Source organism: Acanthisitta chloris, unplaced genomic scaffold (genome assembly GCF_000695815.1).
Source record: "Acanthisitta chloris isolate BGI_N310 unplaced genomic scaffold, ASM69581v1 scaffold8061, whole genome shotgun sequence".
NCBI lineage: Eukaryota > Metazoa > Chordata > Aves > Passeriformes > Acanthisittidae > Acanthisitta > Acanthisitta chloris.
Genome location: NW_008654301.1, coordinates 11700 through 27584, shown reverse-complemented (window position 1 = coordinate 27584; position 15885 = coordinate 11700). Strand labels below are relative to the sequence as shown.

Sequence of the window (15885 nt, the reverse complement as noted above, 5' to 3'; positions counted from 1 at the left end):
CTGACTGTGTCTGGTGGGCTGGGTAACCAGAAGCTGTGGTGGTGTGGTCCCTATGCAGCAGTCTCCAGACAGGCTTGAATGTGTATTAGCATTTCCCCACAGTTCCAGGAGCCTTTGGCTCTGTGCTGCTTGTCTGCTTTGGTACAGAAGGAGCTGAACAATAAATCCTGGACTGCAACTTTGCTAGAATTCAGGGACAAAGAGATGTTTGGAGCTTGCTTTGACCCAATTTGACTTCCCAAATGAATTGCTTGGCTGTTGGCATGAAGGGACACTGGCTTATAAGGGCTTCTGCAGAACAGCCTCCTGGAAGGCTCTACATTATAGGCATTAGCTGGTCCTGTCTATTTTCCACCTTTCTTCTTTGTCTTCTTTTTTCAAAGAGGAATTTATGATTTGCCAAGTTCATTTCTTTAGAACAAACAGGTATAAATCCAGCTGTAAATGATGGCTTGTTCCACATGCTGTTCTGCATGGGGCAAGACTGCTATAGTGAATAACTACACAGCCAAGGTCTGCTGTAAATTCCTTCCAGATTTATGTCAGCTGTGAAAATGCAGCACTGGGTGAATATGCCTGAAAAACTTTCGTGTTGAAGAGGCAGGTCTTAAAGGAGAATGAACAACTTTCTCCACATCAGCTACTTTGTGAACTCATTGAATTTGCTGACTCACTGCCTTTCTGTGTCCCAAGTATAGGGTTGTTCCTGTGCATCAAGTGGGGAGAAGGATGTGAGACCTATACTGCTCTTGGCCCTTGCACATTTTTTGTGGTGCATGGGAGAAATCTGGGAAAATCCTGCAGGATCCTGGTAACAGAGGATGTGGCAAACAGATCCCTCCAGGGTTTTGTATGGAGCTTTCTGTCATTCCCCTCTCACCAATTCTCAGATCACTGTAAATTTTCGATGGTGGCAGATGTCAGAACAGGAGCAAGGCACATCGATCTTTCATCACAATGACTTTACCCAGAAATAGGTTCAAGCAAACAAGGTGGGATATATTTTTTTAGTTCTGTGCATTTTTTTGTGAACGCTTGCAAAAATTCAAACAAACACCTGAATCACAAATATTTCAAAACTCAACACCTAGGGATCTTGTGGGGGAAGGAGGGGTCTACTGGAAAAATACACGAGTGAAACCTTCCCATATACTTTAAAACTGTCTGCATTTACAAGTTAAAAGTCAAGTGGCAAATGACAAGAAACCTCCTGAACTCTGAAGCATTGTGAAATGCTCCTAGCTTCGAGTAAGTGAGCTCATTGTCTTGCTCCTTTGCTCCACTGAACTTCATAACTGCCTTGGGTTTGCATGGCCAGGCTTTGGTAGTGGGGGGACTACAGGTGTGGCTTCTCTGAGAAGCTGCTAAAAGTTTCCCCATGACAGGCAGAGCCAATGCCAGACAGCTCCAGGACCCATTGCTGGCCAAGGCTAAGCCAATCAGAGATGGCAGTAACACCTCTGTGATAACATATTCAAGATGGAAAAAAAAGTTATTTTACAGATGTAATTGTGGCCAGAGAAGAGAGGAGGGAGAATATGAAAGAGGAACAACTATGCAGACACCCAGGTCAGTGGAGAAGGAGTGGGAGGAGGTACTCCAGGTGGCAGAGCTGAGATTCTCCTGCAGCCTGTGGTCAAGAAAAAAATGCCCTTTGGATGGCCACTGCCTCATGCCAGGGCATGGAGTCAGGTCAGGAGCCCAAGTAGCTCCCAGAGGAACCAGACATCTGCAAGAGGGGAAGGGAAATTTCCCCTGTGCTAGGGGAAACTTCACCTCTGTTAGGCGTTAAGGTAGCAAAGAGGGGTCTGAAGTGAAAATGAGAGCATCAAGAAGCAGATTCTTCTTTGGCTTATACTGCAAATGCTAGGACATCTGTCCTGTGGCCAATACCTTCAGCATTAGCAGAACAGAGAAATACAGCTGATTTCATAAGAACTGAGCTGCCTGACACCTTATTTTCTTTAATAGCCATCAAAAGCTTCTCTGTCTTTAGGTATCTCAAGGCAGCTAAAGTAACGATTGGGCAAATTTGCTATTGACTCAAGCTTAACTGTTTCAAAATGCACAGGGCATTTGAAACCCTGAAATTGAAAGGTGAATAGTGCCTATACCCTTAGATTTCTAAGAACCAAGCAAGTAAACAGCTCCACACACACACCCAGAACCCAAATGTTCCCCTGAAAATCCACGTAGATACCAATATTAATGCTTAATTAACATTTCATGTTCCTTCAAGATCTCCAGGTCTCAGGGTGTTTTTTTTTTCAAAGCAGCAGCTGTAAGTTAAACCCTCTGAGGAGAAACAGCAAGTGTGAAACAGCATCTGCCAATACTGCAAGAGTGTGAGGCAAAAAGTGAAGTGTCTCTTAAAAAAGGTGAATGGGAAGAGTATGATTACCAAAGCAGAAGCTTAATTAGGATAGCAGAATCTGTTCTTACTGCCTGCTTGCAAGAAGGGCATTAGGGACTTCCTTTTTGTATCTCATGCAAAAAGAAGCACTTAATAACACAGTGCTACTTAAGACCACTTTGGGATTTATCTCTGTAGTGGTTCACAAAGAAGTAGGTTGCCTGCTTTATTGGTGCCACTCCTGGTGATGCTGGGAGGTGTTGTAGTGCATCCCACGCACGTTCTGCCTCCAAGAAAAGCTTTGCTTGCCTTATCAGAGTGGTAAGACTGAAGGCTTGCAGACCAATCCAGGCAACAGTTTATAAATTAAAACAAGACCCCCAAATCAACAACAGACAACATAGGAAAAACTGAAAGTCATATGACAGTCAGGTATTGGGAAATCAGTTCATTTTCTGGTCTCTCTGCCAAGATCTGATTTCACAGACATTACAAGAGCCCTCAAGAGGGGATGGCAATAAGCAAGTTACTCTTACCCTTGTAAGAGTATCTTGGAGCCTTGTCCATAGATCCCAACAGATAACTTGAAGATTTAACACCAGCTTATCCTTAAAGAAGGAATGGATTTGTGAACTTTTGAGCCTTCCTACCCTCTTCCCTAGAGGAGGGAGGAGTTCACTTCTGCAAAGCTCACTGCTTACATGTGACTTAAATTCTGAGGTCCCTGATGTGAAATGTTTAGCAAAGCTCCTGGTACAGCAGACAAATTTGGATTTACGTATGTGAAATGAGAACTTTTCCTTCAGAATTTAAAGTCCTCTCAAATTAGCTTGAAGGAGAGAAGAAAAGGACTCAGAAACTGGCAGAAATTTGCTTGATTCCACAAAATTCAGTTGCCTTTTCCCTTTTTCTCTCCACCTTCCTTTTTCATATGACCTCAGAAGAGTGAGCAGATATAAACTTTTCTCTTTCAGATAAAGTATTGGTGCTGAAAGACTCAAGCAACCGAATGAGCCAACTCAGCGACCAAGTTCTACTGGATGCTACAGAATGTCTCTCAGGTATCACCTGCTTCAGCTAATCTCCACTTCTAAAAGTCAAGAAGTCTTCAGAGGGAATATTTAGAGGGAATACCTGTGAATAAATAGTACAGTAGCTTATCAAAATCAGAAGGCCCTGAGCTTGTCCTTCCTACAAAATACACATTAAAAGTGTATTTGGCAGGTTTTTCCTGGCTGCTGCAGAGGTGTGCAGCGTGTGAGATGAGGCACTCAGGCTCAGGGCTGAGCTCTCACTGGGGCATCTCAGGACCTGCCTCCAGGAAACAGAGGGTCTAAAAATACCCTTACTGGCTCCTCTCTTGGAAGGGCAGCACAGTAAAGGTCAGGGAGGTCTGTGAGTACTCTAAAGCAAACAACCATTCTTAACAAAAAATGGTGGCAAATGGTATGTCTGGGGATCAGTTGGCTTTGTCCTCACAGAATTCTTGCTGGAAAATTTTGTGGCTGAATCCTGCAGTGCCTGGGGGTCATAGCATAGGTCAAAACTCAGCACACATATCACAGGCAAGGATTTTGTGCAAGGCAGCACTTGGGGCCGGGGGGCAGCAGTTTAGCTCAACCCACTGAGGCTCCCTCCCTGTATTGCAGAAATGGCATTGGGCTCTCAGCTTTTCAGGGTGTGCAAACAGTCTGTTTCTCTATCAGTGCTGTCTGACACACTACAAATGCAGCTGATAATTGATTTATAACAGCAGCCTGCTATGTCAGCAGCAGCCAAGGAATGGAAAAGATTACAATCTCAATATATACTAGTGAAGACTATTTATAACCTTGCTTTAATTAGGGCTAAGTCCACTGTTAATTATGCCAGCATCTTTTAATGCAAGGTTTAATACACTTTGCCTCTTCATTATGAATCTCCAAAGGGCATGTTCAGCCAGAGCGAATGTAAAAGAGTCTTTAAAGATAATTTGAATAAAGTAAATCTCTATAAATAGAGAATTTAGGTTTGCAGTTATTTTAATATCTTTTTCAAATAAATTCTTAGAACATAAATTAGAACTAGTTTAGAGAGAGCAGATGTTCTCTCTGTGATTTAGTGAGAACAGACAGCTCTTTCTCTTCTGAAGTTCCATGGTGACCAATGTCTTTAATTGTATTTAAACTCAAATTAACTCCCATTTTAAAATGGGTACCATAACCCTTTTCCTGCTTATCAGAATTGGTTTTAGGTTCTTTCAGGAGCTGTTTAAATGTTGATGACTGAAGCTATATTAACAGCACAGAGAAAATGAAGGTACTTCCTCCACAGAGTAATAAATGGTTAGTGCATAACATTTCCACTGAACAGAAAATAAGAATGGTCTTTGGACCATTTCATATTTTGATCTGTCAGCAAAATCTGCCATGCAAGGAGTCTAGTGGTGGTAAATTTTTGTTTGTATGTAATATAGTCTAGTTCAGTAAATGAGAAGAGAGCAAACTTCAGAGAGAATATGAGAGAATGCTTGTTTTTTGGTCAAATTTCAATGCCCTGGGTACAATTTTTCTATCTCTAGTCCCCTATTTCAGGGTACATTGTGAGGGTAAATGCCATTAAAATTGTGAAGTGCTCAAATGCCATGGCAAATGGGGTCTGGGTAATTCTCTAAGACACCCTGAACAGAGAGCTGTTTATTAGAAGCCACCAAATATAAGGGGGTAAAAAAAATCTCAGATTCGACCAGTCTGCCAAAGACATCAGCTAGCACTGGTATTTCTAACACAACTGTCATGCATCACCCATCTTTTGTGGGCTGGAGTTTGTGCCCAGAGCGTGGTCTAATACTGACCTTTACTGCATGCTACTGAGCAAAAGGGAACTGCCGGAGTAGACTTGGCATTTTACATCTAAGGTCACAGAAAAAGTAATCATCCTTTTTATTAGAAATCTTTCAATTACCTCTCTAAGCTACATTTCAAAATCTTCAGCAGTTGTTTTAGATGACTTCTTAATGAAAATAAACAGCAATTTGACATTTTTGTCATTCATAGTGAAGAAACAGATAGTGAACCACTTACTAAATGCATATGGTTCACTTTGCTAAGTCTGTCATGGAGACAAGGCCCCTGGTTTGGAGAAATCAGTCCTGTGGGATTGGCTGATATCAGCTGCTTTGCTTGTTTCTGGGTCTTCGAGCTCTTTGTGCTCACTGACATGAGCCAGAAAAGGCTCCCGAGAACTAAACATATAGGTAGGTACTTGTTTGCATTAAGGGTGACTGTTAAGAGGTTTGTCTCTCTTGCCTGGCAGTGCTTGTGCCACGTTTATCCCAGGAGCCCTGCTATGCCCTGCCTGTGCTCTGGTCGCCCCTGGGAAACAAGGTCCTGTCTGTACAAAGCGCCAATGTCTGGACTGTGGTTGCCAAGCTTGCAAAGGTCCTCTATGAAGTGATGGGCTCCAAGCTGAGAAGCAAGCTGCCAGACAGCCTCAGAATGTGGTGGAAGACCTCTCTAACATTTTGGGCTGGAATGTCAAATGAAGGCTTGGTATGCTCCAGGAAGCTGATGGAGTGCTAAATTGGACAGGTGGAGTCATTAGTTTGATTCTGCATGTCTGCTTGGAGATGCAGTACATGCTTTCCTTCACTGTTGGCTATTGGCAGAATAAAATGTATATGGTTTCTTCAGTTGTCCATGGTGGTTTCTAGGTTATTTCTTTATTGCATCTTAGGGTTTTTGGTTGTTGAGGTTTGCCCACACCCCCCACACACTCCCATTATGAGCTGATGTTGATATACTATGTGGACTAATATGAAATTTGCCTAAAACTCAGAATGAGGTAACTGCTTACCAGGAGTCCTGCCTTACTATCTGCTCAACTGCAGAGCACTGTGTGATAGCAGAGTGTCCTTGATGTTCCCTTTCCCTGGTTTGTCCACATCAAAGACTGTGCTATGGAAACCTACTTGCAATCTGGTCTCTAACAATAGTTAATGCATGCATGTATACGCATGTGTTTTCTCTGAAATATAAAGATGAAAGCATCTGCATGAATATCTGGTTATTGATGAAACCTTCAATGTTCAAAACAGGCCACAAAGATGCACTGCCTATTGCCCTGATTGTCCACATTAACCATACAAGCAAAGAGACACAAAGCTTCAAAGAGGAGGAAATAATTTCAAAAATATAGCCATTGTATTGCACTGGTGGGTTTCATTTCCAGCTGGATGTAAGAGATATTAAACAGAATTAATTACAAGAGGGGGTAAGGCTGCACGGAAATTGCCCCATAAGATTGACTCCTTAGAGTCCCATTTAAAAGCCAAGCAGCTAGTGGATTTGTTGGTTTAGGTTTTATCTGCAGAGTCACCTCTGTCTTGCTACATATCTTTGCATGTCTGCTGGAATTCCTGGAAAGTTTTGTTCACAGCTTTACATTTACTGCTCTGGGGAGCAATGGGTCTTTGTTAGCATACTCAGAATTGCCCCATAAGATTGACTCCTTAGAGTCCCATTTAAAAGCCAAGCAGCTAGTGGATTTGTTGGTTTAGGTTTTATCTGCAGAGTCACCTCTGTCTTGCTACATATCTTTGCATGTCTGCTGGAATTCCTGGAAAGTTTTGTTCACAGCTTTACATTTACTGCTCTGGGGAGCAATGGGTCTTTGTTAGCATACTCAGGCTTTGGTCATATCCTAATTTTTTTTTTTCAGCAGTAGTTACAATAAATGTAGGGCAGCATGTGACGTTGAAAGCTTTCAATTTCTCTTTAATTGCTATATAATCAACTCATCTATGCCTCAAGGAAAACTTTATGAAAGCAGAAGGGATTCATAGGGAGTAAGATAGGCTTATTGCCATTTTTTCCTTTAAAATAACCTTGATAAAGGGTGTGCTCTATACAGAAATCCTTCAGAAATCCTCACACTGTTACTTCATGCAATCACAGAGCTGTGTATTAGTAAAAAAAGAGAAAAGAATGTAATGAGACGAGATAAGAGGCCAGATTTTGAGATTCAGAGTGTTACTAGGTGGAGAACAATTAGGGACTGTAAGGGTTGTAAGTAAGTTTCTGCTAGTCGTGGTGGAACAGGATAGGTTCAGGGCAGGCATATGAGATGAATGGATCAGAGGGATAACATGGTCCTGTGTCTTGATCACCTTGTCCTGCTGAGTATTTACTGTCTGTATCCACACACCTACACACCTCTCTTTTTATTTTTTTTAACATTTATAATTTCATAATTAATCCAAAAATGGCTGTGGGCAAGAAATGCAAACTTGAGATCTTTGCTCCAAATTTTCAGATATCTAGTATACAGTTGTGAGTTTGTATCAACCTTCACCTTTACCTGAGGGCAACATGGAAGCACAGCATTATGAAACCTTCAGGATCTTGCCCAGGAAGATCAAAGGCTGAGTTTGAAGTTCATGCCTGCAACATGCATCTCCACATGCTGAGTCGTGGTGGCACTGAGTATGTTTGATGTGGAAGAACTAATGATTTGCTAATCTAGAAGGTTTTCTCTTCAGGAGATCCTGGCAGTTTCTTACTGATGCGACATGACAGCAAGAACAGGTTACTTTATCTTTGTGTTGTGATTCCTTTCCTTCCTATAACAAAGGGGATAGTTTCTCAGAATATTCCTATTAATGATAAAACTTCATAAATGGTTATGAAATGCCTTGGATGTTAAGAGGTGTGGCAGTGCAAACACTGTAATACACTTGTTTTTTTGATAACCTGCATAGCATTCTCAGCAATATTGCTAATATCTAAGCTAGTGCTTGAAGTCAAATAAAGCAACTGGAGTGTGTGTAGTGCTTTGGTGTTCTAGTCATATTCAGATGCTGAGGGCATGAAATGACAAGCTCCTTAAAGGTCTGAGATTTGAGCAGAGACGCTGGAAGCAAGGGCAGCTGCCAACTTGCTAAAGGTCTGCAGATGAAGTGCACAGAGCTGTTGCCTGCTTGTTTTGCAGCTGTGAAGCCCTGGCTGGAAAACTGATACTGCTTCACCCAGTGCTCAACTCCCCTGCAACCCAACTCCAAATCTCTGCAACCCGACTCCTTATAACAAAGCCACTGCCCACTGCTCGAGTTAGCTGTGGTTGTACACAGAAGTTCTACTGAACTTGGTACAAAACTGCCAGGTAGCTCAAACTTAAATCAGGGCAGGGGAGGGGTGGAAGCACAGCTGACCTATGCTCTGGTCTGTCAATGCCCAGGCTGGATCTTATAGCCTTAAAAAGGACATATTTTCTTAATGAAAATGCAACATAAATTAACTGATATACCAGCAAAACACAAAATGAGTCAAACTTGTGCTGGGGTGAGGAAAGAGGAAGCAATTGGACTTTTCATAGTTTAGAGCACTATTTAGTGCACTAAGGAAGGAATCCCTAGTATAACATTGGGCTAAAAATGAATCTGGTTGCATATAGAATATAAGAGAGATCAAACTCATATACGGTATGTAAAACTTCTGATTTATTTACATCAGTAAAAAATAAATGTTAAAATTGAGTACGGTCTTATAAAACAATTGTATTCCAGAAATTTTGTATTTGTGAAAAACTGAGCTGTTGACAAAAAACCCCAACAAAACTGTTAAAAAATTAGATATTTTTTTAAAAGGTGGTGAGCCTCTATACTATAGTTACTCTTAATCACATGCTTGCAATACAAACTGAAGATAAACATGCTGTTTGCAAGAGTCCTGTACAATATGCAATATGCTATATGCAATCATGAGTTCATGTTGCCACTTGCAGATCACTCCCAGAGAAGCACTGTGCCTTGCATACAATGCTCAGTTTGCTGCAGCATACCTAGGGCAGCATCAGTGTCCTTCAGCAGCTGCAGTGTTTAGACGGGACTGTGTTTGCAATGAGCCTCCTGAAGACCACAGCCTCAGTCAAAGCTGGGAGAGATGCAATGGTAGGATGCCAGCTCATGTTCCACATCTTCAAGGGAGCCTGGTTTTGGGGAAAGATGCTTTGGTTGACTCCATGTCCAGCTAGCACATATGTGAGGAGGTTTCCAGCTTGACTGCTGAATTGTTGTTCCATGTGCTGTTGTAGCTTTTGCACTCTTTCACTTTCTTTTATTCCTCATCATGGGTGCTGAGAAATTTCAGCATGAAGTCATAAAGAGATAAACTGATTGCAGTAGCTGAGGAGAAGCTGTCTTCCCATTCTTTCCGTTTTCATCTGCAAAGCTACATTCAGCCACACAAAGTGCCAGTTTTCTGCTGTCATGTTTCTGGTTTGCTTCTCTCCTGGGTGGTTACTGCCAGCAGAACAAACCAACACAAAATGCATGCAAAAATGCATTTGTATTGTGTAGGGAGAGAACTAAATTTCTGATGACGGGGAGTAACTTGCAGAGTTTGCCCTGCCAATGACCTTTGCAGTATCTCCCTGGTGATTTTCCAACTTGATAGGGGACGGTGCAGCTGCCTGTGCGATTACAAGGTGGATTGGTTGACATCTCCCAGCTGTTCACTGTGGGTGTGGCTGCTTTGCCAGCTCAAGTTCACAAACCCCTGACCATCCAGACCATCTATTCACTGACAATTGCTTCTCCATATTCAACCCCTCACCTTAAACATAACAATTAAGGTTTCCTTGTGTCTGTGGCATAAAATGGCACTGAACTTATTGAAAAACAGTTGTGATTAAGGCACTGGACTAAAACTCAGGAGTTCAGTATCCAAAGGAGTCCCTTGTACAGCAGAACATGAGCCTCTTTTCCCCCATCATGAAGGTGAGCAGAAAGGGTTAAAAATCCTTTGTGAAGGTGAAGTGCCCAGACACCACCATGATAAAAACTGTATGACAAATTTAAACTACTCCTACTGCAATATGATACAAATGGCTTTTTTTTCTGGCTCTTATTCTATACGAAAGTATATATGAAAATATATCAAATTAAATAAACTTAAATTACATAAATTAAAAGCTGCATCTTAATCGTGATGATAAATTAGTTAGGTGAGAAAGAACCAGTAAATTCTGAAACTGTATTCCAGTGGATGCTGTAAAAGTTTAGGATTAATTGACTGTAAATAACTCATGTTTTTATTAACAAGAATCTGTCTAGACTCCTCAGTGAAATTATGATAACTCCCTTGAAACTGCATAAATCAGAAAAAAATGTAAACCTTTTTTTTGGAGAACAGGATTCTCTATTGTGGCATTCTTTTCTTTTACAAAAAAGCCCCAAAACCACCACATGTGTCCTTAGGTGACTCAGGATTTATAATGTTGTTTGATTAGGCTATTACAAAACTATTCTAATCAGGATTAAGCCTTGTACCCTGGAAACTAGAGGTGATAAGATTATCTGATAATCAAAGGTGATTTAGAAGATCAAAGTCTTTTTGAGGGAGTAAGATGCCTAATTTTATGCCTTCAAAAGGGGTTATTTTGTTTTAACTTGTATTTGACCTTATTCTCTCTCTGCATGTGGATAAACACTTAGTGTAAACATGTGGCTTTGCTGAAGCCATTGATGTTATTTGCAATAACACACAATTAGTTCAGGATTTTACCTCCCCCTGGAAAAGTCACAACATTCACTTTTTACACAAACCGTGATGCCTCCTGAATAAATAACATGTCAACTAATGATAATTTGTGATAGTTTTTGAACTCCTTTATCTAAACACTGAAAAAAAGGACCTTGCTACAGGTCCTGTTTTTATCAACCAAATTTGCCTCAGACTCACCCAGCTACAGTGTGTTTTCTTTTGCTCCACGTAGATCGTTGAGTTAAAACATACAATGAAAGGAGAAGCAGCTGGCTGGTATTTTTTTTAGACTGGGGGCCAGTTTGGGTTTTTCGATGCAATTCTATCATATCTTTTCCTTGCAAGAGAGGATGAAGCCACATTTTGGAGACTTGGGTATGGTTCTTCCTCCCTCTGGGGCCTCTGGCCTTGCTTGTAGCACTGCCTTTAGGGGAGCTTCTGCTGTCAGTCCCTCTGCAGCCCCTGGCCCACGATGTAGAGCTCAGGGTGGGAAGCAGATCTGTTGGAATCCTTGATTTCAGGACCACAGTAGCTGTTCCAAGAGTCACCTGCTTTTCTAGGGCTCTCCTCCAAGCTGCAGAAGGAAAGATGCTTAAGTTAAGAGGCTAATGAATCATGACTTTTTAAACCAGCGCTGATTAGACCATGTTAACCCACGAAGCACAAATGCTGCATGATACCATGCAATTCCCTGTCTCTTCCTGAATACATGCTCTTTATGTGCACCATCCAGATACTATTCTTGTCATGCCAAATGCACTGTATGTATTGCCCCTTCGGTAAGCCTCTCTTGGGAAGCAAACATTTTGTACATTTAACAGGGGATCAGTGTGAGTCTGTGAGGATACACTTGCAGATAGGGACAGATTTGAGTGAACAGTCTTGTTCCAGACTGCTAGAGGAAAGGAAAAGTCTTATGTCTGATGAGCATCTGCTTAGCATGGTCACAGTGATTGCTGTGCATGCCAGCATGGCTGTGGGAGGGGAATTTGAGTAGTGTAAATCTGCCACTGACAGGAGAGAACTGAGACACAGAAAGTGTAAATGATGTTCTTGAGGTCGCACTGGCACTCTAGGCATACAGAGACTTTATGTAGCAAGACTGATTATAGCAGTGGAGCTAACCATGAGTATCTCATGCCATGTGCTCTGTGTTGCTGTAGCTAATTAAAGTGGTTTAAGCTCAACATGGGGAAATATTTCAGAGCTATCTGGGACTCATTACTGTATTTTAAGTATATAAACTGCTAAACTGAATTAGCTACAAGTACAAACAAGCTGTTCTTTTCCTATTTTGACTTCTAGGACTTCAACGATTTGAACTGCTGAACAAAAAAACTTGTGATACGTGTCCAGTCATGAAACTAATCCAGATTCAAACATCCTCCAAATGCAGAAGGTCTCACTTGCGCTACTTGCTTTGAGCCTGATTCAGTCAACCCAATCCATTCTCAAGCCCTCATTGAACAATATTCTAAAGCAATAGCATTTAATTTTCACTCTCTCTGCTCTACCTCTTGGGAAAGGAGCAGTCTCTATGAAATACTGTTTTGTTTAAATGCATACACAGAAATCATATTACAGATTAACAGAATTTTTATGAACAGAGAAATTGTACCTGTTACACTTTACTAAGATGCCAAGAATTGCTGATTGCTGTCAAATAACCAGGTTTAGCCCAGTCTATCCATCTGTAGGCTGTCCAAATGGGAACCAGTTGTACTGACTTGAGAACTGAAACCTGAAACTGAAACTCTTGTCAGGCACCCTAAGACTAAGCCCAAAAGCTCTAGCTCCAGCCCTGGCTAGGCCTAGCTGTGTTTTAAGTCCTGCTATTCCTTAGAGCATGGAATGGACAAGAAGATATGCTTGGAAAAAGAGTGAGTTTTGCTTTCTAGGACAGCAGTGAGCGTGCAGGAGGCACACAAATCTGTGCACAATGCTGATATTTAATGCCAGCTGGCAAAATGAGACGAAAGTTGCCTCTTTTTTTTTTTTTTTTTTTGGTGTTTCTGCTAAAATGGGGTGTGTGGGAGAGGGGACTCAGCTGCCTCTTGTTGCTTGTACAAGTTCCTGCCAGATTATCTTTGGAAACTTACTTCTCAGCAAACGGATGCTCTTTAATTTGGTATGGGAATGGTGGAGGGATATATCTCTGAGTTTGTGAGCATGGGAGAAAGCGGCTGACTCTGATTTTCAAATGTTTTATGTAGAAAAGATTGATGCTGTTGAAGTTTTGATAGGACAAGAGGGCACAGACTCAAGCTCTGCCAGGGGAGGTTAAGGTTGGATATTAGGAAGAGATTTTTTACAGAGAGAGTAATCAGGCATTGGAATGTGCTGCCCAGGGAGGTGGTGGATTCACCATCCTTGCAGGTTTTTAAGCTGAGACTGGATGTGGTCTAGTAATGATAGTAGGGTTGGACTCGATGACCCTTGAGGTCTCTTCCAACCTGGTTGATTGCATGATTCTATGACTCTGTCTCCCCTCCTTTAGCTAATGGAGCTGTTAATAACACAGAACCCCCCCACCCCCTGAACAAAAAAAGGCATTGTTGTATTTGAAAAGGATAGGCAGAGTAAGGGAAGGAATGAAGGAAAGAAGACAGACAGCTGGGTGGGAATGGCTTGTGAATCCAAGACCAGGTGCAAACATTGTTAGTATGAGGAGGTTTAGGTTTAGACATTTTGAAATTTCCCTCTGTCAGCTGGATGGATTACAAAGTGAAGAAAGTCCTGGCCGTATAATGAACTTGGAGGAGAAAGATGGATCAGAGTTTGGTGGTTTGTCTATTCCAGTACCTGCTAAAAAAGCAGGGCTCAGCATCTGTGCATGGGGATGTGGTGCTCACAGCTGTGGCAACCACTCTGGTTCTCAGCTGGTGGAGAGGACCAGCAGTGATGTTAGGAGGTCTCAGAGCTTTTGCCACATGCTCATTCCTAATGTGGTCTTTCTCTACCCATTGGCATGTTTACTGTGATATTCATGTTAGGCCATTCAATGCAAGGTCTGTAAAAAGTTTATTCAAGGCAGTTTATTTTATGTGTAAGAAAGCACACACTTTCAGAGTGCATCTTAAATCAGTGCATGTGGTAATTAATGGCCTAAATTTCCCTTTTGCTTATGTTGATATAAATTTGGACTAACTCAGTAGGACTTCGGTTGATGTTCGGTGGTATAAATGATAAGCTGAATTTGGCTCAGCATATATTTCATTCTTCCAAAATGCTAGTATGTCATAACACTAGGATATATAATTTTTTTCATGAAAGGGATGATTTTATTTACAGTGGGTTTTTCTTATATTACTCTCTATACTCTGACAGACTATGATAGAAAGATAATACACCCCATTGAAGCATAAATTAGCTAACAATTTATAATAGACTGGTTTTAAAATGGATTCATAAAACTGCCAAGGCTTTTGTCTTGCAAGGTCTGACATAAAGCCTCTTCTGAAAACATTTGTTTCTGCTGGCAGGCACTGGAGTAGAAAAAGCTGACTTACATGGTATGTACAACAATAGAAAACCCAGCAACACTGTACAGGAATTTTAGTAAATATTCAAATGTCAGACTACAATGCAGTATTAGAACTGGGAATTAAAAATGGTTTGCATTTCTCAGTGTCTTTTGCATGTTTTGTTCAGCACATTACTGTCAGTGTGGGAAATTTGATCCTTATTCTGTCTTTGGGGAGGGAATGCCTGGACATCCAACTTCAGTGTCCATGACTGTCCCTGTGCTCACAACACACTGAGTTCTTGTGCACCCACAAGTCCAATTTTATCCCATTAGGGTTCATCTTGCAATCCCTGATCAAGGGAATGATTCATGTGATTTCAGCTCTTCTGTGGCAAGAGCAAAAATCCTGCTCATGTGAGGAAAGGTTACCTGAGAAGCTTAAGGCTTAATTGACTTAAACATCCTAAGATGCTAAGAAACTAGAATAACAACACTACTTCCAGGCTGTTACGCTGATTGTCGAGTATTCCCAAATACGCATTTCTGTTTCCTGCCTGGTTTAATGACTTTTTTTTTTCAGGTGGTTGACAAAATGTAAAGCTAAGTCCAGGTTTTCTTTTCTTAATAAAAGGCCACCAATTGTTGCAAGCATGGAATGATGATTGAATTACTTTAAACTGACTTTTTCAGAGCAATGAATCTCCAGTAGCCATGGGACATTTTTCCACTTTGAAAACTGGGCTTGGGCTGTGGACCCATCAGACTTGAAATCAGCATCTAGATCTGAAAGCATGCACAAGAAGCTCAAAATTTCAAGCTATAATTACATCCACACAGATCCTTGCCTACATATTATCTGTCCATCATTCTTGCCAGCTGATTTGAAACATTCTCATACAGGTTTCTGATGAACAGTTTACTGGATTAGGGGCTGATGACAGAAAAATAGCCGTCCCCTTGGTCCAAGCCTATCTTCTCATGAATATTTATGTTTATAACATGAGGGTTACTTCAGAACTTGTAAGAATTGCATGTGGATGTCCTTAACCCCCACACAAATAAGGGGAATTCTGTGCCATGAAACCAACATTGAATTCTTCCCTGGGGTGCCTGTCAGAGCATATGTGTAAGTGTAAAGCTTGAGGAAGCTGTGGGAAGTTAATTCTTCCCTTTATTCAGACTGATAGTGTACTGAGATCTGAGGCAAGAAAATAGAATACTTCAGTTGGAAGGGACTGACAACGATCATCTAGTCCAACTGCAGTGCTATATTTCCCCAGCCATTTCTTCTACACATGAAAGGGCACTTTTCTGGGAGATCTCTCAGTGACATTAAATTCCCATCAGGGTTCAGAAAGCCAACAGAGTTATACCTCTGTTTTTAAGCCTAAAGTGACAAGTTTCTTACCTTGCTTGGTTAAGTGCTGGTTCACTGCCAGCTGTTACGGGACCCGAAGGAGGAAACTGGACCCCTGGTCGGCGATCAGAGAAACTTCTCCTTACAGATGGCTGAGGATTAGAGGTGCTCAGGGACAGCTTTCTGCTCC

General features: G+C 41.4%; 1 protein-coding gene across 1 annotated transcript in view; it reads right to left on the bottom strand.

The window, feature by feature from the left end:
* Positions 1–11316: 11316 nt before the first annotated feature.
* Positions 11317–15885, bottom strand: part of LOC103810535 (chromosome unknown open reading frame, human C2orf71) — an 8190-nt gene continuing 3621 nt past the window's right edge. The window contains 3 exon segments of the mRNA XM_009083440.1: positions 11317–11446; positions 15747–15882; position 15885. The exon segment at position 15885 is cut by the window's right edge and continues 3621 nt beyond it. Of these exon segments, the coding sequence (XP_009081688.1) occupies positions 11317–11446; positions 15747–15882; position 15885 (267 nt within the window).